General features: G+C 33.4%; 2 protein-coding genes and 1 long non-coding RNA gene across 9 annotated transcripts in view; 1 reads left to right on the top strand and 2 right to left on the bottom strand.

Annotated features, from left to right (window-relative positions):
* LOC127845581 (uncharacterized) overlaps positions 1-24262 on the bottom strand; it is a 478937-nt gene that overhangs the window by 166574 nt on the left and 288101 nt on the right. The gene's annotated exons all lie outside the window — the stretch shown is intronic.
* LOC127845370 (uncharacterized) lies at positions 1712-16795 on the top strand. Of its 7 annotated transcripts, none has more exons than XM_052376257.1 (8): positions 1712-1806; positions 4939-5086; positions 7118-7248; positions 8376-8556; positions 12011-12340; positions 14128-14322; positions 14620-14781; positions 15198-16795. In XM_052376257.1, the coding sequence occupies exons 2-8, from the start codon at positions 4963-4965 to the stop codon at positions 15641-15643; spliced, it is 1569 nt and encodes a 522-aa protein (XP_052232217.1). In that variant the 5' UTR covers positions 1712-1806; positions 4939-4962; the 3' UTR covers positions 15644-16795. The 7 variants fall into 7 exon arrangements, with proteins under 7 accessions (XP_052232217.1, XP_052232232.1, XP_052232225.1 ...); XM_052376272.1 differs by having other exon boundaries at positions 1719-1784; positions 4941-5086; XM_052376265.1 differs by having other exon boundaries at positions 1722-1850; positions 4941-5086.
* Positions 20882-24262, bottom strand: part of LOC127845225 (uncharacterized) — a 155722-nt gene continuing 152341 nt past the window's right edge. The window contains 1 exon segment of the mRNA XM_052376031.1: positions 20882-23655. Within this exon segment, the coding sequence (XP_052231991.1) occupies positions 23502-23655 (154 nt within the window). The 3' untranslated portion in view covers positions 20882-23501.

Genomic DNA, 24262 nt, shown 5'->3' on the forward strand with positions numbered 1-24262 from the left:
TAGAAATCATTCTTCTGATGAAGTCAGTGGTATACAGACGAAAGCTCCAGGTATGGCTTTCAATACGTAGTGTGTGTTATTTGGCAGTCTAAAACTTATTGGATTAAAAAAAATCCTGTCAAATTTGTCAATAAAAATTGATTTGACACATCACGTGTACTGTATGCTAAATGCAACTGCTTTAGCAAGCTGTCAAGTTGAATTGAGACATTTGATGAAACAAACTGGTTCCTGGGTAGGACCAGTACTTAGTGTCTATATGACGTACCATGACGTCGACAGTCTACAAGACCTACTAGGTAGAACGAGAAATGTACTTCGACGTACTTTTTTCACCGACCCTTGTGTGTTAACTTAGCCAATCAGAAGACACCTTACATCTGTTGCTTTTAGAGATATTTGACATTGAACATAAGTATTATTATAATTTATACCAAATTATGCGACTATCGACCGCTAACTTATAGATATTGTGCGTATTTATTGACCTGGCGTGGCGGAATTAACCTCTGACTTATGCAAGTTATGGTTATCACAAAATACGACCAACGGGGAGGTTATAATACATTATTTATCCCGTTAATGCTTGGTAACTGTTTGGTTACCGTTGTGAATTTCCTACACAGTAATGCACTGGACGGTCGTGATACTCCGCCCCGCATGATCAATAAATACTCACAATATGCTGAATAATTTTAATTTTAAAAAGGTAACAATTGAATCTTCTTCAAATTTGTATATAATCTATTTCAATGCATTAAATACTTGAACTTCTATGTGTTGTTTTTTTGCCATTCTGATATTTTTATTCATTTTGTCCTCAGTTAAAACAGAGATTTTAAACATTTATTATGAATAAATCTGAAGGAAAAGCGGCTCAAGAGACTAGTGTTTTGATTGGCTGTTCAAAAAATGTGTACGTCAAAGTACAAACATGTATGTCAAAGTACAAATTGTACTTTGACGTACAAATATATACTTCGAAGTGTATTTTATATTTATGTCGACGTACAATTATTGTACTTCGACGTACATTTCTCTTTTTAACTTGTAGGTCTTCTTGACTTTCAACCCAAATGGTACGCCATAGTATGTCTTTAGGGTTATCTAAAGAATGCTCCCACTTAAGAGATCAATACAGAGACCTCCCAGTGACTAAGCCAGTTAGCAGACACCCCATCCACTATACCACAGACACCGAACCAGCTATAAATTCCTGTGGCTAGAAAACAAAAAAATGTAAGATGCTAGATCTTTAAGCTTGGAACATGTAACTTGTTTTAAGATTGATTTTTTTTGGATGCATTACTTAATTATTGCAACAATTATAATATTTTGAACACAATCATGTCAATATATTTATTAAAAATACATAGTTATCAAAAAAAACTTAAAAAGCTTTTGCCCGTAAATAAGGTAGCACCTTTAATCATATTAGCGAATAACTTCGGTGCCTTCAGCGCTTTGATTATTAAATTTCGTAAGATGAAAATTTGCTAGAGACATGCAGATATGGTCATCGAACAACACAATGCATGGTAAAGATAAAATTTGGGTGATGCCAAATAAATATATGTGACAAAAACCAAAGATAAACCTTAAAAGCAAATATAAAGATGTCTGAAAGACACAAACAAATCGGAACACTTGAATGACTCTTTAGATGACTATTATGTGGTATGTAACCTACATACGAGAATACTCTTCAATAAGTAATGTGGGAGACATGGCGCTTTGACCTGTCAAAAGTTGTATTGCGTGGCAGTTTGGAAAGTCAACCAAAAGTAAAGGCGTGTGTGTTTATATAGGAATCGTTAGTTTTTTTCAATTGATAGCGCGTGATTATTTACGTAATTATATCGTTTTTTACTTTATTGTTCATTGTTTTGTTTGATTTGATTTTTTGAAAGTACTTAAGTAGGCTATGTAAATTCAATCAAGCCTCAAGGGCAATGCTCAGTTAAATTCCTACATATCGCTTCAAGAGCAATTCTGGACAGTACAAGTTAAACAAACAACACGCTATTTATTATGGTCAAAGTTTTCGTGTTTATTTATCCCTAATTTGGTTATATTTTAATAGGAATAATAAGAATAGTTCAGCTGTTTCAATTCATAAAAGACCATAATGTTTGCAATAGGAGGTTTTTGTGTGACGTCACAAGAGGGGTTTTCCGTTACTAAAAATAGATTGGCCGTCAACTTCTCAATCGCGGCCTATTATATTGTATCAGAGTAAAGGTCGTCGGAACACTTAATACTTACAATTTCACAAAACAAAACTATAAATACCCGTATTCTTTTTTAAGTAAGACTTTAATAAATGATATTTCAAAAATTATAAAACATATAATAATTTGAATATTATTATAAGTGGTGTGGATGCGATAGTGTTATTTTTCATCAGAGATTGAAATTAAGTGTAAGGGGTGTATTGAATCAGTCATAAAACAAAGCCTTAAAATAGCTCAATAAATTTCAATTTTGAAATGCAGTTTTAATTTTCTTTTACATTGAATGAATTTTCGTTTCGTTTACATTGAATGAAAATATTCATAATTTAAGCATTCCAATTGAAAAAACACCTGCATAGTTTGCAAATTGAACTGTCTTTGCATGTACATGTATATTGAAAACCCTTCTCTAGTGATAATGAGCGATACAAATCTAGCATTTTATGATACCATAAATCTACACATTTAATTTATTTTCCGCAAGTATTTTATATCCGTATATAATGACCAAACGCGATTGCTTGTTTTCATGATGATGTTTCGAACACTGCTGCAGTAACGCACGATCTTTACACATTATAGCAGAGTTTACATTTGCAGGTACCCGTTAAATACGTTAATTGTGGAGCAATAAATTTGTAAAATATTTTAAATGTATAGTTATTAACCACTTTATTGTTATGTTTAAACTTGCTAATATATATAGTTAATAGTTCCTAGCTGTTAATCCATTTCGGACAAATGTCTATTTTTTAAATATGTTCAAATATTTTATTAAAGCAACTGTAAAGTTTTTGACTTAATATGCTAAGAGATGACATGGAGGTATGATAAATTGTGTTTAATGACCAGACACATGTGGTTTATGCAGAGACCCCATACAGAGTCATACAAGTATAGGTCCCTGGGTTTATTACACTGTTTTCTTAGTAATTGTCTGGACAGTATCCGATCATATCGAGATAATCGGTTTGTGATAAACAAAGGGGCAATTAAACACTGGGTTAGAAATGCTGAAACAAAGAGTGTCAAAACTGGTGTGAACAATTAAATAAAAGCATTAACATTCATATAGAGGATTTATTTAATCTGTAACAAGGTAAGTTTTTACAAACAAATAGGTTCAAATCAGTTTCTATATGTTGATTACATAAATTCAATCAATTTGTTGTTTGTTTTCGTCCTTATTTGTGTTCGTTCATTGGATTCAATTTAATCTGAAAGAATTTCAAGTTCTGAGTATTTGTTGTTCTTCAAAAGGGTCGCGAATATGATTGTAACCTTATCACGATGCGGTTCATCACATGCAAACAATAGCAGAATGGCCGCAGTTTTGACGGCCAAAATTTGAGCATGCGCAAACGTGACGTCATTATCGGAATCCCCAAAACCTCCTATTGGTGTTAACATTAGCAACAGGTTGGAGTGTTAATTAAATTGAAGAATGCTCCTCATACATTCCATTTTTCGCATTGGGCATTTATTATTTCTTGTGGATTGTAAAAAAAAGACATAACGTGTAATGCACTGTAATGGATTATAGACAAATTGATTGTTATTGTCTGCAATCAGGATTTTCCGTGTCTGTGCACTGACTGGTTGGCACAAGCATTGATTAAGTATGGTAAAACATGTACATACTGTACAGGTCTATAAATATCTGCAAGCTTTAGTTAGGTAATTAGTAACTCAAAATCAGATATCAACGTATTTTAAAAAAATGAAACAACCACAAAAGCATGAATTCCAGCAGCCTATGAAAAGAGCTAATGCAGATTTTAATTTTACAGTACAATGAAAAGAGCAAATGCAGTTTTTAATTTTACAGTACAAAATCATATGACCCAAAAGCGCAGTACAAGCAGATCCCTTGTCTTATAATTGCTCACTTATTAACAACTCTGAGGTCGCAAGTTACCGCCTCTAGTTCACCATAACACTTTTGTTTTTTACTAGTTTGCAAGCAACATTACATGAAGGTGCAGGGCTTTTCACCAAGCTGTAAAGTAGTACCTGTATAACAAGGGGGAATCTTCTTTAACTTGTACCCATGTCCTCTGTTACCCAGCCTATAAGACCTCTTATAATTTAGGCTTCAATGAATCGAACACAGAGGTACTAAAACACACATGAAAGACTTAACAAACAAACAAAAATTGTAAATGAGTTTGTGATCTGCTATCTCTTAGCTTAGAAAAGTTTATTTTGGTATTCCATGGTAACAACAAATGTACAATCCTGATATTTAGATTACAATAATCAGTTTTTCATAATATACCTGAGTGTAAAGCAGTTGTAGCCAAACAATTTAATGTGCAACTTTAAACATGATCGCTTGTCTGTTGCAATTTGTTTAAGTGATTCCAAAAGGTTTATTTTATTATTATATGTGTGTGCGTATTATGTGTTAGTTTGAGTGTTTTTGTTTATATTTGTGTGTAAAATGAAATTTATAAAAGAATTGTGTTTTATTTTGTGAATATATTTTCATTCCTCAGTTCATTGTTAATTAGTTTGATTGATCCCAGATGTATTACAGTTTTAAAGGAAGAAAAAAAAAATGTAATGTAATAGTAGTGCATCTACATCACAAACATGTGCAGTGTAAAATTGACAATAATATAATGATACAAATATGCAATAATAATATATAAGTTATAATAATGAAGTAAACACGTAATACAACATCCGAGTCTGTTAAGACAGCCTCCAGGTGAAGCCTGTTACCATGGTGCTGTTTGATACGGATGCTGTGTATGCTCGGTTGACGAGCAGATACATCGGAAGGGAGATACACTTCAAACAGTCCACTGGGACCACAATGGATGATGCAGCTCAAGGGGCCAAACAAGGTCAGTTGGTCATTTGATATTATGTGGACAAATATTAATCATCAAGTTGACAAAAAATTCCTTGCAAGTGTTCTTAAAGCTCATTATGAAAATGGTAAGTTTTACATACATAAACACTACAGAAGAATGTTTCTATCAATAAGGAAAGGCATAAAATAACATGTCACAGTTGCATATTCACCGATAACAGAGATTTCAGAAACATTACTTTGTTAACAAACTTTAAATGTAATACAATGTAACAATTATATTGAAGTGTTTATTGGACTCAATTAATTTTCATTGATGATGTGATTTGAACCAAGATTGTGCTCTTATCTGATTTCTTTTAGTTAAATTATACTTGATCAAATCAGGGGCGTAGATAACCTCCACAAATTGGGGAGGCGGACACAAGGTCCCGGCTCTGAAAAGAATAACATTGTGAATGTAATAAATTTTCTGTTAAATATTAATGATAATAATAAATAACATTATTAAGCAACAATACAAGTATTTGTATGTTGTGTTTTTATTCTAAATTTCGTTTGTATTTAGATCGATGTTAGGTTCATAAAAGGTAAGAACGCAAATTAAAATTTAATAACAATAAACATACCTCATCGTAGTGGAGCGATGTGAACAAATCAAACCAACTAGATTGGAATGAACTCTGTTCTGGCTTTTTCTTCCCGAATGCACACTTATGAAAAGCAAAATTTCAAGGCTGATTAGGAATTCTCATTTTGAACATTAAACAATAATATATATGATATTGTTTCAATGTTTTCTAATCAAATAATAACTGTTATACTTAGAGAACAAAAATATTTTCAATCAAATGTATGTTTTTCACGCGTATATTTACTCAAAATTGTTTTAAGTGGCAGTTACCTTTGAATTAAGCGATCAATTAAAATTAAAAGAAAAGCCTGTCCTTAATCAAAACACTGACAGTGCAATCATGGAAAAGAACAATAAAACAATTAACGCAATGACATTTACCCGGGCCCCTGGTTTATGACACCTAACAAGGGATATTGACACATCACTATTGGCAACCTAGGAGGAGACGGAAAGGGGACACATGGCTTCTGCACTGATGGCGCGTGATTACAAAAATACTGGTTTTTGGGCGTCGATTTTTGGGGATTTTACGTTTTATTTATATAACGGCGTCTAGCCGAAATATTGGGGAGGCGGCCGCATCCCCTGCCTCCCCATTTCCTACGCCCCTGCAAATGAATTGGTTGTTCAGATGCAAGAAATTTATTTGAAAACATACATTCTGCAGCAAAACAAGTTTAGTTGAAATCATATCCTTGAACTCACAAAATGTTATGTCCTATAGAAAGAATGAAGCCCAGAGTGATAATATGTTCTTATCCATATATTCACACATGCTTTGTTAATTCCCTTCATTTATAGGAGTTATTAACAATCCTTTCTTTGGTTAACCTAATGCTGCCTAAATTGCTAAACCATGCATACTTAGGTTTGCCATGCCTTTTTAGGATAACAACATCATCATAGGTAAAGCACACCAACTTAGGCTAATGCCCATTAAAGGACAACGACAGGGAACCATTTAAATAAACCATATTTTGTTATGATTTTTAAACCAGTTGCATTGATTTTAAAGATGCAACCATTGCCAAAATGTTAAGATTTGCTCATGGCAACTGGCTTAGTCACTTATGAGAGCTTACTAAAATGCTCTCCTATTCTGTTAAACAATGATGTTGTACCTGTCTTAATATGCAATCACAATGGCGATCACTTCTCCTTGAAAGGTAAGTTAGCCCATTTGCACCCAGAAGCAAAGTGTGAATGTCCAAATGTCACAGCATTAAACCAGAACAGCCTGCAAGTAGCTGTTTGCTGCTATTCAGTATCTTAGAGTCTGATATGAAATCTTGAAAACCTGCATCTAGTCAGAAAGGTCTTTAATATAATTTTATTTTCTTAAGGACTACTTACACGTCAAAGTGTGTATCTGAGAGGTAAAGGGTGCCTTGGAGCACTGTGGAATGTACATATCTATATTTTCAGGTAGAGGTCATGGGACTGCATATGTAGCCGATGTTCAAACCAACGCTCGAGGTTCCAAAGGAAGGAGCTGGAATGCTGTGTCAAGCGGAAACATCTATGTTTCATTCATCATTCATAGAAACGCTGTAGATGTATGTGAAACTTCTGTGAGGTTTTTGTTTGTATTTGATTAATGGTTTTATATGTATGTTCTTTCGCAACTAAGCTTATTTCTTTAGTTAACATGAAGTGCTCAAGGTTAGCTTTTGTCAAGGCTCATTGTCTGGCATTGTATTGTGTGCGTTATGCATCACCATGTGTTGATTGTTAACACTTTAGAGGACCCTTTGGTTTTGCTCAAACTTGATAAATGTTGGTTATTATATTCATCTGGACGATGTCTTGGCAGACTTTTAATATTATTCATGTGTGTTTAGAACTAGGTCATCAGATCAAATCTTTAAATACCTTGTTACCACTATGGAAGTCACATTTATTACACAATCTTGATAAAAATTGGCCTGCATGTTTATCTTGACAACACGTAGGTTGCGTTCAAATCTAAGTTGAGTACATTAGACAAATTAGGTCCCAAGTTGAAATCTAAGACCATTTTACCAATCTAGAAGCCACGTTTATTGCTTGATTTTGACTTGATTTTGGATAACGTGTTTCCCAATTTGTTGTCACTAGTTAAATCTAAGTGAAACCTTGCTACCACTCTACAAGCCAGATTTTCTATTACATCTTGATGAAAGTTGGCCAGAATGTTTATCTTGAAAACATCCAGGCATATTTTTCAATATTTTTTTATGTAAAAGCAATTAAATTTACTTTGTCAAATCTTTGGAATTCCATATTACCACTATTAAATGTATGGCTCAATATTGATTGTCCGGATGATTTTTCAGACAATGTCAAGGCAATTTTTGAATCTTGGTCATGTTTGGTAAAACACTCGGTCATCATGTCAAGTCTTGGGTAACTGGTGTACTTGAAACTCATGTTACCGATTCAGGGCCATTATGGCCGTCTTGTCTTCATGTAGGTTTTTAATGTAAAGAAAGAAAGAAAAAGGAGCTTCCTTTGTTTTGATATTTTATACTTTTTCTTCCACGTGAATGGAGATTTTAGAAGACTTATTAATGTAGCGTTAAATGCTAACTTGCATTAGATTTGTAACAGTCTATTAAACGTTAATGTGTTAATTACATGAAAACATTGAAAACAAAATCAATAATAAGTACTATTTTAGACAATTTCATATGACTTTTTAAAGGGAGTGGCTACCCCAGAGCGGCACTTTGAGCATGACCTTGAACTTGCAGCCTCACTGTCAGCAATGGAGGTCATAGGTGAACATGGGGTTACTGGGGTCAAGGTCAAATGGCTGAATGACCTTTGGATTAAAGGTCACAAGATTCTGGGTGCCTTGGCAGAATTTAAGGGTTTAATTCAAGGTAAATTAAAGTTAGGGCAAGTTCTTTAAACAACAGAATAATAACCCAGTAAAGCAACATTGAGCATCGAATAGTCAGTTAACTAACTTCTGTTTCAAGTAAATACGTGCATTTTTAGCTCACCTGTCACACAGTGAGCTTATGTGATCATGTGATGGCCGGCGTCTGTTGTGCGTGCGTCCATCAACAATTTGTTTGTGTAGACAGTAGATGTCACAGTTTTCATCCAATCTTTATAAAATTTGGTCAGGATGTTTATCTTGATGAAATCTGGGTTGGGATTGTATTTGGGTCATCTGGGGTCAAACACAAGGTCTAATAATAGAAAAAACCTTGTGTAGACAATAGAGGTCACAGTTTTCATCCAATCTTAATGAAATTTGGTCAAAATGTTAATCTTGATAAAATCTAGGTTGGGATTGTATTTGGGTCATCTGGGGTCAAAAACTAGGTTCCTAGGTCAAATAATAAAAAAAACTTGTGTAGACAATAGAGGTCACAGTTTTCATCCAATCTTTATGAAATTTAGTCAGAATGTTTATCTTAATAAAATCTGGATTGGGATTTATTTGGGTCATCTGGGGTCAAAAACTAGGTCACTAGGTCAAATAATAGAAAAACCTTGTGTAGACACAAGAGGTCACAGTTTTCATCAGATCTTTATGAAATTTGGCCAGAATGTTTATCTTGATGAAATCTGGGTTGGGATTGTATTTGGGTCATCTGGGGTCAAAAACTAAGTCACTAGGTCAAATAAAAGAACAACCTTGTGTAGACAATAGAGGTCACAGTTTTCATTCAATCTTTATGAAATTTGGTCAGAATGTTTATCATTATAAAATCTGGATTGGGATTGTATTTGGGTCATCTGGGGTCAAAAACTAGGTCACTAGGTCAAATAATAGAACAACCTTGTGTAGACAATAGAGGTCAAAGTTTTCATCAGATCTTTATGAAATTTGGTCAGAATGTTTATCATTATAAAATCTGGATTGGGATTGTATTTGGGTCATCTGGGGTCAAAAACTAGGTCACTAGGTCAAATAATAGAACAACCTTGTGTAGACAATAGAGGTCACAGTTTTCATCCAATCTGTATGAAATTTGGTTAGAATGTTTATCTCGATGAAATCTGGATTAGGATTGTATTTGGGTTTTCTGGGGTCAGAAACTAGGTCACTAGGTCAAATCATAGAAAAACCTTGTGTAGACAATAGAGATCACAGTTTTCATCAGATCTTTATAAAATATGGTCAGAATGTTTGTCTTTTTAAATCTGGGTTGGGATCGAATTTGGTTCATCTAGGGTCAAAAACAATGTCAATAGGTAAAAGTTTAAAAAAGCAACTTGTATACACTAGAGGTCACAGTTTTCATCCAATCTGAATAAAATTTGGCCAGAATGTTAATCTTGATGAAATCTGGGTTTGGATTGTATTTGGGTCATCTTGGGTTAAAAACTAGGTCACCTGGTCAAATCATAGAAAAACCTTGTGTAGACAATAGAGATCACTTATAAACAACAACAATAAAATATTATAACATCTTCAAAGTAGTTTATCATTTTATATCATGTATGTGTGACTTTAAATGCAAATTAAATTTAAGTACTTTTGGATGTAATCATTCTTTTTCTCTCATATACTTCCTTTCATGAATTTTTTTGCATTGTTTACATTATACATAGTGAACCCTATGTCAAGGTCATCCGATGTACAAATTTCTGAATCCAAAACAGATTGACCTACTTGTCTTATTTAGTAAAGCAATTTAAACCAATCAGCACCATCGTTTCAATAAACTGTTATCCAATGGAAACACCACTTTCTTAACAGTGTTAAATAGGCACTGTTGTTATGTTGAGTATTGTGTTTATAACGCCCTTTAATAGTTATAAGTATAGCTATTTTTAAATTATTAGATTTTTATTAAAGGGGCCTTTTCACAGATTTTGGCATTTTTTAACTTATTCATTAAATGCTTTATATCGATAAATGTAAACATTGGATCGTAAAAGCTCCAGTAAAAAATCAAGAATAAAATTAAAAAAAGGAAAAGAACATTGCCCGGACCAGGTTTCGAACCAGTGATCCCTGGAGTCCTGCCAGAGTCCTGAAGTAAAAACGCTTTAGCCTACTGAGCTATTCCGCCGAGTACACATGCTGAACGTATTTTATACTTTATATAAGCAATCTTCGTAGTTTCACAAAATTTAACGACAAAAACAGAACTCTCCAAATTATTCAATCGTTTCGCGTTGCAACGCTTTATATTTTTTAGGTTTTAAAATCGTCAGAAGATGCATATAATGGCTCTATTAGACCATGGAAAATGTTCAGTATTACTGTTTCCTCACAAATATCATAACTAAAACGAAAATTTGCGAATCTGAAACAACTTTTTTCAATTTTGTCAATTTACCAAAGCGTGAAAAGATCCCTTTAAAGCACTGCACCAACACTGTAAAGTACCCTGAACACTGTATTATGTGAATTGGGAATAAGACATCAATTTGGGAATAAATTGTGTTTTATCAAAAGTGCATAATATGCAGTTTTATATGTTGCATTTATCTAGTATCACAAATTATAATTAAAACATATAATTGCATATATAATAACATCATTTAAATTGATTTTACTTCAAAACTGGGTTTTTTATTAATTAAAAAAAAAAATCCTCATGAAATGAAACTGTGTCCATGCCGCGCATGGACACGGTTTAAAAATACACTTTAAATGATACAAATTCAATCACTGTTAATGAGAAAGTCATGGAAAATTTCTTATTAAGCTTAAATTATAGATAATATATTACAAAAATATATGTAGATCATGAAATGAATAGTTTTGTTTGAGAAAATCACCAAAATGATGTCCATTCCCAGTTTGATGTCTTATTCCCAATTCACATAATACAGTGTTCCTATTTTATACATGATTCAGCCCAGTAAAATCGGGCTGACCATATGGCCGTTTACGACCTTTTTAATGCAGAGTTTTCTATGTTAAGCAGTGTGCTCGGGCAATGGTTTTTAACCGAACTCCTGAGGGTAAAAAACCCCATTAGTCATAAAGGTCACAGTTTCCATCAGATCTTAATGAAATTTTGTCAGAATGTTTATCTTGATGAAATCTGGATTGGGATTGTATTGGTTCATCTGGGGTCAGAAACTAGGTCACTAGGTAAAATCATAGAAAAACCTTGTGTAGACAATAGAGGTCATAGTCTTCATCTGATCTTAATGAGTCAGGTGATCGATTCAGGTCCACCATGGCCCTCTTGTTTATAATGAAACTGCTTTTATTGACTGCTGTTAGGCATTAATCATAGTGTACAAATACACTGCATATGTTTTCTAGCAAACAATCTTAAAACTGGTATTTAAATACTATTTATAAATATATTACTTCATTGAAATCAGAATAATTTTTTTACATGTTTTAAATTGCAGTTAAGGGTGCAAGCAAGTACCTGTACATACTTGGGGTTGGACTGAATCTGAACTCCGACATGCGTCATGTGACCGAATTATCAGGCCTGGCCACAAGCTCGCTGTGTGAAACCGGACGACTTCTGCAGAGAGAGGAAATATTTGCCGATCTGTGCAGCCGCTTGGACGTTAATCTGACCAAAAACAGGGCAGATCTTATGGAGCTCTACCAAAAGAATGCTGCATTCAGCGTTGACACTGATTTGAAAGTTTACTTCACAAATACGAGTTTGAAGTCAAAAGTTTGCTCTTATCAGGGTGTGGATGTAAATTGGGCAATAAAACTGAAAGGTGAATTGGTGCGAAATATTGTTAAAAAAAATAAGTATGTTTTTAAAGATTCGTGAGGCAAAACATACAATATAAACATTATTTATATGGAAAAATTTACAGACACACACAATGAAAGTTTAACATGTGATTTCTGGTAATAATGAAAATATATAATCATAATAAATGTGTGTATAGTAATTTACTGCTGAGAGGAATCAATACAAGATCTTAATTGTAAATACAGTCGAAACCCACTGGCTCATATTTTCTTAGCTTGAATTTGCAAGTCCCCATGAAACACCAAATTTTGTTTGCTTTATATTCTTGTAAATATATATGGCTTCAATTTCCAAGGGCAGAATTATTGGACAGCTCAAAAAAAATTCTCAGTCCATGTATCAATTTGAACATCTTGATTTGTTTGTTTTGCTCAAAGTTCTGCAAGTCAAATAGAGATGAAAATCTAGTATGAGCGCTCGATTAGTTCCTCTTTAATTTATGTCACAGCTGTTGAAAACTTGCCATCAATTCAATAGATAGAATATTGATCTGAGCAAAATATGTGATTGACAAAATTGTTAATGTATTTGAATAAAAAATGTTATATTGAATTTGAATTTGCAAAATCTTGCTTTTTGTAAAGCAAAATTCTCACAATTAGTTAAGACATAGCTGCAGATGTAAATATGTTGTAGACCAACTTATTCTGTATTGGTAATGTGTAAAATATACCAAAAATCGTTTGGCTGGAAGAAAGGATTACAAAAAGTTTTCTTGTTGGTCCGTGCGACTTATAGCCATCGGGTTTTGAATGTATGATTCATTATATTCATCATCATCTTTGTAATCTGACGTGTTTTATTTATGTCTTTGAGCTCACCAGAGCACAAGGTGCTCATGGTGAGCTTTTGCAATGACCTTTTGTCTGTCATCTGGCGTGGGTCTTCAACATTTGCAATGTTAACACACTGGAGGTAACATTTATTGTCTGATCTTCCTGAAAGTTGATGAGATTATTTTTCCAAATGATAGATTGGAAGAGTTCGAAAATTGTTCTGGTTAGTTGAAAAACATTGCCACCAGGTGGGTGGGGCATATTTCCTTATATGACTATAGTTAAACCTCATTAACAGTCTATTAGTCACAATTATTGTCAAATCTTCATGAAACTTGGTCAGGACATTTTTTTTATGATATCTTGGATGAGTTAACAATTTGTTTCTGTACATTGCAAAACATGGCCGCTAGAGCGCTGGTTATATTTCCTTATATTGCTATAGTAAAACCTTGTTAACGCTCTAGTTGGTATTTTGTCAAGTTTTAAAATGGTTTCATAAATATCTCAAAAGTTGCTGAGAGTAGTTCAGTTCCCTGAAGTCTCAGGCGAACCTCTGGCCCTCTTGTTTAAATTCATTATGGACTTGATTATCTTTTTGACCTTAATTGGTAGTTATATATATGAAATTATTATATCCATGATAATCTTAATAATCTATGTCATACCATTATCAGAGGTACAATAATTTACCCTTTCAAACTCAGAAGCAAAGTTGTTATTGCTATATGCAACCAGCTTATAGTAACTTGCTGGCTGTTCAAGTTTATGTAGTTAAAAAAAAAATGCTGCTCATCAGTATCTTAGGGTTAGCAATTCAAGTCTTTAAAACTTGAATCAATGGAGAAAGATCTTTCATTAAAACTGGTTTTATAACAACAAACGAATGGGTCTAAATGCTTATCTGGAAGGAAAAGGGTTTATATATCATTAGTCATTAACAAGTGTTCATAATATCATCTTCCTATAGACAAAGATGGCGCACTTTTTACTGCGCCAATCACAGAGGTGTCTGTGAGACCAGTCCAGCAACAAGCCGTGTACGTACTGAGTGGGGAAGGCGTGGTCGACTGGAGTTGTCGTCTGCTCATGAAGACCTGCACATCGCTCCTGGATACCGTGAAGTACGATGTGAGGAGCGTTACCATGACAGCGCTGTTGAATGGTTAGTGAGCAGTGTGCTGAGGAGAGGTTTGAGTGTTGGATGGGTGGGTGTTTTGATTAGCTGTCTTGTTTTTGGTTATTTAAGAATTTTAACTCTCTTGTAATAAAAATAACTCAGGTTCTTTAATCTCATGTGAATTGCTTTGGATTTATGCATAACATATATTCTTTGAAAATTAGAATCTTGTCATACAAAGGATATACATTTAAGACTTCTTTTCAGTGGTTCAGTGGAATAGGGTGGGAGTTTATAGTCTCAAGTAAAATAATTTTCACAAAAATGTTTCTCTTATTCTAGGAGGAATTCCCAGAGATTGTGCCTTGCTTGTGATTGGTCAGCTATGTGAACTGCTTCCTAGCAGCTCATTCGTCAAAATAGTCAGGTCACATGTGCAGACAGGTGGGACATGTTGGTGCCTTAGCAATGGCTGCTATCTGTTCCTAGACACTTCGTGCACAGGTTTGAACAAATGTTATTTTATTACAAAATAGTGTTGTGTATTTGAAATTTAAAGTGTCTATTAAGCCTTGTTTTAAATAACGTTTTTCATCCCATTACAAGTATTGTAAGCAAAAGTGATTTAAAGTCATTTTTGGCTAGCTCATAAAGAAATGTCTTGGTTGAGAGGACTCATTGTTTTATAGTCATGCATCAGAACTACCAAATTGTTATCATTGCCTTGTAAATAGTGATACTGCAAAAATAATTTTGTTTCTGTCATATTGATGACGATTTTATCAATATTTATGCATTTGAAATGAGGACTTCTTTTTTGCATTGTTGCTGAGTAACAAGTTGTAGATTTGTTCTTGTTTTAATTAACTTGGACTTGTAACTTATTGGAATTCATTTTTAGATCATGGTATGTTTTTCAGATTCAAACGCATACCAGTTGCAACCAGTTTCTTTAACAGTGTATGGACTGACCCCAGGCACATCAGAAACAACTCAGGAATCTGTAGCCTGTCTCTCCGGTATCAAATTAACCCTCGGCAACAGTCGTCTTGTTGAAGAAGCAGGCCTAGAAATTATTGCAAACTACCCAATCAATGAGTCAACTGATATTGACACACACATGGATCATGCTGTTAAGAAGAGAGTTGATGAGTCGAAAGTGAAGGGTTTACCAAGAAATAGTGCAGTTGTTGTGGTGAGTTCAGGAGAAGGGCTTGTGTGTTTGTGCGAACCACAATTGGAAGTTTCCTATGCAGACATAAGGGATTTTTTTCCGGAAATTCAGCATTTAGAGGAAAACCTTCACAGCACGTTCTTCCAAAGAGATTTTTTGGTGCAGAGAATATTTGATTATCTGAAATTGTAGGACTGTATTTGCTAGCTATTGATTGTGTTAAAACATTCTTTTTCATACTTGTTTACTGAGATCTTATGATTCAAATTCGAAACTTAATGAGCACTATCCCTGTATGGTGGAAGTGTGCATAGTCAGATTGTTCCAGTGAAATGAAGGAGTTATTGCCCTTTGATTATAAGTATGGGATTTTCGTTTTTGAGATCATAGGAAGTAATGAATTCAAATAGCATTAAACGTAATATGCTCTTTCCTTTTTGAGTGTAATTGGTCAGGTTTTTCCTTTTTCAGGGAGTTATTGACCTTTGAAATCATGTCTCCTTTTGATGTCGGACAATAATGATCCAAGTTTTATACAAATTTACAAACATTTTAATCAAAATTATTCAGGCAGTTATTGCCCTTTGATTAAAAAGATGATTTAAAATATGACTTCAAAATTAATTTTACGTTATTTTGTCAGCTCACATGAAATGAATCAGAAATGATGAATCTTTACATGCAGTTTCCCTTCAGGATGGACATGCACATATTGTTATGTTGTATTGTGAGTTTCCAGGGAGTTATTCCCCCTTAAACTATAATATGTGACCAAACAAAGCGTATCATCAAGGACCATACAGATGATCCCTTATAGTGGTGTTTTTTTTCATGTTTAGCAAATTTTCCAGACATGATTGTGCTTCCGTATGTGTATTCAAAAGCAAATACCTCATGTTTTTTTTAGCTCACCTGAGCACAACGTGCTCATGGTGAGCTTTTGTGATTGCCTTTTGTCCTTCGTGCGTCGTCCGTTGTGCGGTGTCAACATTTGCCTTGTTAACTCTCTAGAGGCCACATTTATTGTCAAATCTTCATGAAATTTGGTCAGAAGATTGGTCTCAATATCTTGGATGAGTTCAGAAATGGTAACCTTTGCTTGAAAAACATGGCTGCCAAGGGGCGGGGCATTTTTCCTTATGTGGCTATATATGGCTATAGTAAAATCTTGTTAACACTCTAGACACCACATTTATTGCCCAGTCTTAATGAAACTTGGTCAGAAGATTTATCACAGTAATATCTTGGACGAGTTTGAAAATGATGCCGGATGGTTGAAAAACATGGCCGCTAGGGGGCGGGGCATTTTTCCTTATATTGCTATAATAAATCTTGTTAACACTCTAGTTTTGTTTTTTATCACTTAATATAGTACATTGTATCGAATTCACTGGTTCACTTTGCAACTGTAGATGTTTTAGGCAAACATGTCTTAACCATTTTCCCACTCAGAAGCAACAGCATAAGACCAGAACAGCCTTGGATTAACTCAAATGCGTAAAAATATTTATCTTAAGTGGTACAGGGTTAATTTGTTGCATCAATTCAAGTTATCTTATCATTCAACCACATAACAAGCCTCTTCTGTGAAAATCAGAAGACTTGAATATGACAGACTTTGATATCAGATCCACATGGTGCTAATATCTTGAAATCAAAACATAATAGTGTGCCCTTGAAATAATTTCACAATAAACTTGTCTTTCTTACAGAGAGCTATATTTTCCCAAACTCATTGTAAGCTAAAAAAACTAAACAAGAACTGAAGTATTTACAAAAAAAAGAAAGTATTGCAATTTTGGGTACAAAATAAATAAAGCAAATTTTAAATCGATGCATTACCAAATGTATTGAGTGTATTTACCAGTATTAATTTTTACAGTATTTTGTGTTTCATTTCTAGTCTCCCAACATTTTGCTCGCTATCATGGTTACAGAAAAAAAGAATACTTAAATCTATGATCTGCAACAATCTTAAAAAGTAAATGAGCGAAGCACGATAAAACTGAGCTTGTGGATTGGTGATATAGTGAATATGCATGTTATTTAAGTTTTTTCATCGTGACAAAATTGTTGTGTTATAAATACAGAAATGAGTGAAAACTCAAATTAATAACAAAATATTTAAGGTTATAGCTTGATGACATTTTTGCATATCCATCTTTTATTTATTTAGCATTTACCCATCACAATGCTGTAGTTTTGTGTCTTGGAAATTGAGAAGGTGCTACTTTTTGTTTAGAAATGTATTAAACACTATAGTTTTTTTATTGTATTTTTGTTACATATTCAAATCATGAAAAAAAACCTATTCTGAGTCAAGGTCTCTTTAGCACACAAGATTCTAAGCGCCAGACTAGACTGCGCGAATGCACGGCACTGCCTGGAGGTACGCTGCCCCCAAATGGCATAAGACCTATTTTCACTAATGTATCAACAATTGATTTTATTGCATAGATTTGCTGGCATGAAAAGTTTTAAGTCTAACTGTAAATATGCGTACTCTTATACTATGGTGGTAGTATTTTGGTAAATTATAATCTGGAAAAAATTGTTAATTTCAAGATAACGCAAGTTATTAATCAAGTATATTCTGTACATAGGTATGAGCCACCCTCTAGAAAAACAGGCTTAACCCTTTGCATGCTGGGAAATTTGTCGTCTGCTAAAATGTAGTCTGCTGAATTTCTAAAATTAGCATTTTCTTTGATTTTTTTCAAAGAATACTATCAGAATAGCAAACAGTTTGGATCCTGATGAGACACCACGTTCTGTGGCGTCTCATCTGGATCCAAACTGTTTGCAAAGGCCTTCAAAATCCGGTTCCAGCACTCAAAGGGTTAAAGTATTGTCTCAGATGTGGGTAGAAATGTAGTTTCCCAGACTAGATTTTTGATTAGAAGAGACTATCTTTAAACAAAAAAGTCCATAAAAGCTGAAGGCAAACTCACAGGCCATCTGGGACCTGAAGGCAAACTCACAGGCCATCTGGGACCTGAAGGCAAACTCACAGGCCATCTGGGACCTGAAGGCAAACTCACAGGCCATCTGGGACCTGAAGGCAAACTCACAGGCCATCTGGGACAATCTTTTTAAACATGCATTTAGCCTGGTGTTCCCAGACTGAACCTGATATACATACTGGCAATTATTGTTCTTGTATATTCAATATTTTTGTTATTTGCATATCTATTGCCATCGTTTTTTTTAATGTGTATATGTAGTTATACTCAAACGGCATTGTGTGCTCAACTTATCTGCGTTGGTATGGGTGTTATATGACGGAAATTTTCTATTTTTATTTCCCTGGCATGTAAGATTTCAATAAACATTTGCAAGTCACCATTGTGTGTGTTTGACTTGCACGCTTTCTGTGCCTTATTTAAAAGTATTTGAATATACTTATCCACAAGATATTTTAAATGATAAGTTCTTTTTTATTCTGAAAATATTCAATTAAGAAGAAACCATGATAATAATCATTCCCTAGCACCACATCACTTGTCTGCTTTTCTTAAGCAGCTTAGCAGCTGCTAGTATGTTGACCGAAGATTAAAATACAGGCATGCACTTACATACAAGTGTACAGGTCTCTCTATAAGTGATATTTCACACATGATCAAGTAATTGAACAGGTACTGACAAACGTCAACTTCTTTTCTTATTGTGATATGCTTTCAACTTGTATGTGGTTCAACTATGTAACGTCTATGGACAAGTTTTTTTTATATTACTTGCGAGGACGTAAACAAATTTCTATGTGGTGCTTTATATGATGTTATCACTGCAGTCCATTGCAGTTAAATATAAAGAGGACATTCTGAAATTTGACTTTAAATAAGGAATGTTGACTATGCGTATATTGAGAAATTAATTTTCATTGATAATAGGGGATCAGTCAGTATTGTAAGGCCCTAACGTATTCACAACCTTGTGTAGTATTTGTAAGTTTGTACAGTAAACATACTGTCAATATAAGAAGTTAAAATCCATCCATCACACTCGCGTTAAAAAGATGATGGTTGAAGTGTTATATGAACCGGCATGATTCATTTGAACATGTTTTATCTAGAGACGAGGAACATAACTTGGGTTCTAAAACGTACTGTCCATCAAAACTGCACAAATGCAAGCTAAATGTCATCTTGCACTGACCCTAGATCTCCTTATTTGAGAATCATTTGGGGTAACCCATCAACAAGACTAACCTGCACACTTATTAATATGATCGTAGGAATTCTCTTGTGTTGAAACGGATTTCCAATTACAAGCCTTGTAACCTTGAACTGTTGACCTCAACATTAACCCTTTGCATGCTGGGAAATTTGTTGTCTGCTAAAATCTTGTCTGCTTTATTTCTATAATTAGCATTTTCTTCAATTTTTTTTCAAAGAATACTATCAGAATAGCAAAAAGTTTGGATCCTGATAAGACGCCACGTTCTGTGGCATCTCATCTGGATCCAAATTGTTTGCAAAGGCCTTTAAAATTCGGTTCCAGCACTGAAAGAGTTCAAATGCTCATAATTCCCTTCCATGTAAAAAGCACGCTAATTAAGATGCTCAAAGGTCAAAGCATCCTCTTGATCAAAAAACCATTAGCCTTACTTTCTCAAGGGAGTAAATTAAAGGCTATTTATGGTGAGCAGGGCATGTCTGTAATGTTTTAAATAACTTTAGACCTTACTAGCACATATTCTATTGAAGGACTGGCTATCAGGTAGACAGATGACCTTTACTTTCACACTGACCATTCCACTATTCCCAGAGTATTCTACACAAAGGAAAACGCATAGATGTATCTGGGGGCACAAGCAAAATTAGCTATTGTAAATCGGTGCAAAATCTCATATCAAATCAATTTTAAATATCTGAAAGAAACCGATCGCTTTATCCTTAAGGTTAAATAGGGTTTTCGAAATGGTTCAGATCAGCAGCATTACAACAATAAACAATGCTACTGCTTATTTATGTTGCAGTACACAGAAAAAAAATCAATTCATGCTGATATGGTATCAGTTCTTACAAATGAAAATGAGTTTTGTTCCATTAACACTATATTTGGTTTGTAAAAAAAAACATAAATATATTCGAAAGCTTAATGTACAAACAGAATATACTGTACAAATGTATGCAAATTATGAAACAAAATATACTATACTCAAACTATTTTTAAGTTATATTTATTAATACATTATATTTTCTAGTAAATTTTAGTCCAAAGACATAACATGACCTGTACAGAAACAATTAGTTTAATGAACACAAAACCTTTATTCAAAAGCTTACTTTAATGATTTTTTCATTTTGGTCCCAAAAATGTCCTTTGGAAATGATTTCTGCATACTTAAATACCTTATAGTGTTAGTGAAATGGGCCTTTAAAAAATCAACAAGTTTGAAGACATGAAAAAAATCCAACAAAGGCAAAATTGTGTACTTTGTTCAGTTTATTTATGCAAAAGTTGCAAAGTCTATGATTTGTTTCTAGAAAATTGCAGTTGCTATAAGCATACAGCGTGGTAGAAAAATATTCACATCACATCATAACATATATCATACAAAACAAACATACTTGGTGTATACAATAAACTTGCCATCTTACATTTATAAAAATTTGCTGTTTAATAGATCTTAAAGTTCTAACAAAGTTAACAAAATACACTTGGTTAAGAAATCAAATATTGATTTGAACTTATAAATGGTTCACAGTGACTACATTCTGTCTGTGCAACATGTAACAGATGTCAGAAATGTTTATGTAAAAACAAAAAACTTTTTTTCAATTGTGAAACATGTGAGGTTTTTAATACTTTTAGAATCTTCAATGACCAAACTTTGATCGATACCATAGAGTTGCCTGGTTTTATAATTTCATAACATTTATCAATTGCAGTTAAAACTTGGAAAATAAATAGTGACAGAAAAGAACAAATACTTCGTTACACAATTTAATTTAATTATTTTGATCATACGTATCAGAAAACAAGCAATTTGTAATGCAAATAAGGAGCATACAAGTATATGAACTTAAATTGCATATTATACTAAATGAAAGTATAAAATAATCAAAGAAAAGAAAGATATAAATTAAAGGTACATATGATACATAAATTATAATACTTAAACTACGCAAACAACAAAATAAACAGTGAGAAATCAAGCCATATAGCACAGTATGTAGCTGAATGAACAAAGTGACAATAAAACATAAATTGCCAACAACATTCATGTCACACAAACACTCAGTAAAGTACATTCTCCCATTACAAAATGCATGACCATCTAACCGTTATATCACTTATTACTTATCATACTGGTCTTGTAAACCTGTATTTATACTTGGAGAAACCAAAGTAAACATTATTGTATTTATCTTTTTTTGTACTGATAATTTGTACAATATTATAACTTTCTTCCTACAATAACAATATTGTTTATGGTTTCTATGAGCTTGAATATTTTTATTTTAATATTTCCAAAATGATGAATTCTTGCTCACAAAGTTTTACAAAATGGACTGTTAAGTACTAAACCATTTCCTTCCAGTACTTAAACTCATTTTTCATCACTATATATATAGATCAGCTTGTCTGAAGCAACCAACAATTAATTCGTAGTCCACAAATAATTTGTGCATTAGAACGAAAAAAGGTTGTCCAGTCAAATCGAAAGATGGAAGACAAACTTGCTTGATGTTGTATTATTACTTCAAACACAACTTTGACCATTTTTGAATTCACACATTTTAATTTAGCCTTTCACTTTAATCAAGGTACTTATCCATATGAAAATTCATAACTGACTGTAATGTTTATCAAAATTTTGAAGAAATATGTGCACAAATTATAGATCAATTATGCAAGGTCAATAACCATCCATACTACTCACACAGCCATGCAATTTTATAAGCAACTTGTACAACATGAACCTACCTAAGACAAGAGCTACATAAAAGCTTTATACAGGGCATCAAGTCACAAATGAGTTTACATCATATCATCATGTAAGGGAATTAGTTAGACATTTATAAATATATTCAGTATGGAATTTTAAGTAACTTATTACCCAAGTATCCTATTCACTTTGTTGTTACAATCGCACTCATAAAAATACTTAGACACAAACAACTACATTATCGTTCCACATAAACTTGTTTTTGTGATGATTGCAAATAAACTGAAACTGTTAACATTTTTTTTAAGCTATTTAAAAAAACTCATTGTCTTTGATGGGAGACATGTTCTATCAGTGAGCTTGTTCCAGTAAAGCATGCTATGATGTATTTACACAATGAGATGATTGCTGGAATTAGTAAGGCAACATAAGGCTACAAATACTGTCTTTCATATATACAATAAACATGTTAACATTTTCTGTCATGTGCACACATTTCTACTGGTGGATGATTAAATATGTTATGTAAATTGATTATTGTCCATTATTATTATTATAAAATATTGCAATACCTTTCAAAAATGAAATACAACAATGTTCAAGTATTATGGGTTTTGTCAAAGTTATAGGATTATTTAACCCAAATATTTTGATTTTCAATATGACAAATAACAGAACGACAAAATTCCTGACGAACAGTTAAGAACTCAAAACAATATGTACCATTAATTTAGCATTCTACTTTGTCCAATAAAACTATCAAGTTATCTTTTTATCTTGTTAGAGTATCATTATATATTGGTATTGCATAACAACTTTTTATCCTGTTAGAGTATCATTATATATTGGTATTGCATAACAACGCATAACCCTCTCCAGCTCAGAGACACTTAATGACTTGTTCGCAGTCCCTCACAAAATCCAATAATATAAAAGGCCTTTCTTAATAGATTCAAGTTAAAAAAATTATCATTTCCAATCGTAAGATACTGATTATAAGCAAACAGCATAAAACCTGAATAGCCTGCAAGTTACGCACAGGCTGTTCTGGTTTTATGCTTGTTGCTTAGTTATTTTCACATTGCTTCTGAGTGGGAAAGGGATATGGACACAAAAACTAAATCAACAAAGAAATGATGAGAAGCTAGCTAATTTCTAGGCGGAAGCGTCTTCTTTCTTTTTTTCTTCCCATACTTTCTTATACTGCTGTCTGCCGAATCCCTCGTCATAGTTCCCTTTGCGTGCAAACAGTTGCTTGAAGTGGTTCACACAGTATATCACCCCCTCATTCATGCTGAACGTTTTTGGCCTGCAAGTTGAGAGCAGTACATCATAAGATTTTACTTTTGACAGGCATTTTATACTCATGACTCCTTAAATAAATGGTGAAATGGTCATACTTGGTCTAACAAGAGGGTCTTGGGCTCTTAGCCGCTCACTTGAGACCTTAGGGAAGTAAACTACACCTAGAGGGTGTAGTTCAAAATAATTAAAGAACTTAATGAAACATACATATTTAATTTATAGGCACATTTGTTAATTTGAACTCTGCTGAAATATCATAAGAACAAATAATTGACCAAGTTGCAGGAAGATCTGACTGATAATGCGACTTTTGGAGTGTTATAAAGCTTTTAAAATTTGACCAAGTGACCCACTTTCAAACTCAGCCCAGATTTCATAAAAATTAGGCCTATATTGTTAACAAGGAGGTGTGACATCTAGAGCGTTAACACACTTTTACTGTAATTTGAGTTAGTAACCTTATATTTGACCTCAAGGGATCCAGATTCACATTGGTACAAATATTCTGACAAAGTTTCATGAAGATCCGACAATAAATGTGGTCTCTAGAGTGTCAATAACGTAAAAAATTTCATCGGACACACAGCAAAAGACTTACAAAAGGCGGTCAC

Source organism: Dreissena polymorpha, chromosome 1 (genome assembly GCF_020536995.1).
Source record: "Dreissena polymorpha isolate Duluth1 chromosome 1, UMN_Dpol_1.0, whole genome shotgun sequence".
In the NCBI taxonomy this organism is placed as follows: Eukaryota; Metazoa; Mollusca; class Bivalvia; order Myida; family Dreissenidae; genus Dreissena; species Dreissena polymorpha.

Excerpts from the sequence above, each read along its gene's own strand:
- LOC127845370 (XM_052376257.1), top strand. The coding sequence starts at position 4,963 with ATGGTGCTGTTTGATACGGATGCTGTGTATGCTCGGTTGACGAGCAGA. Across the intron at positions 5,087-7,117 it reads AGCTCAAGGGGCCAAACAAG|GTAGAGGTCATGGGACTGCA; the intron begins GTCAGTTGGTCA and ends CTATATTTTCAG. Across the intron at positions 14,323-14,619 it reads CATGACAGCGCTGTTGAATG|GAGGAATTCCCAGAGATTGT; the intron begins GTTAGTGAGCAG and ends CTCTTATTCTAG.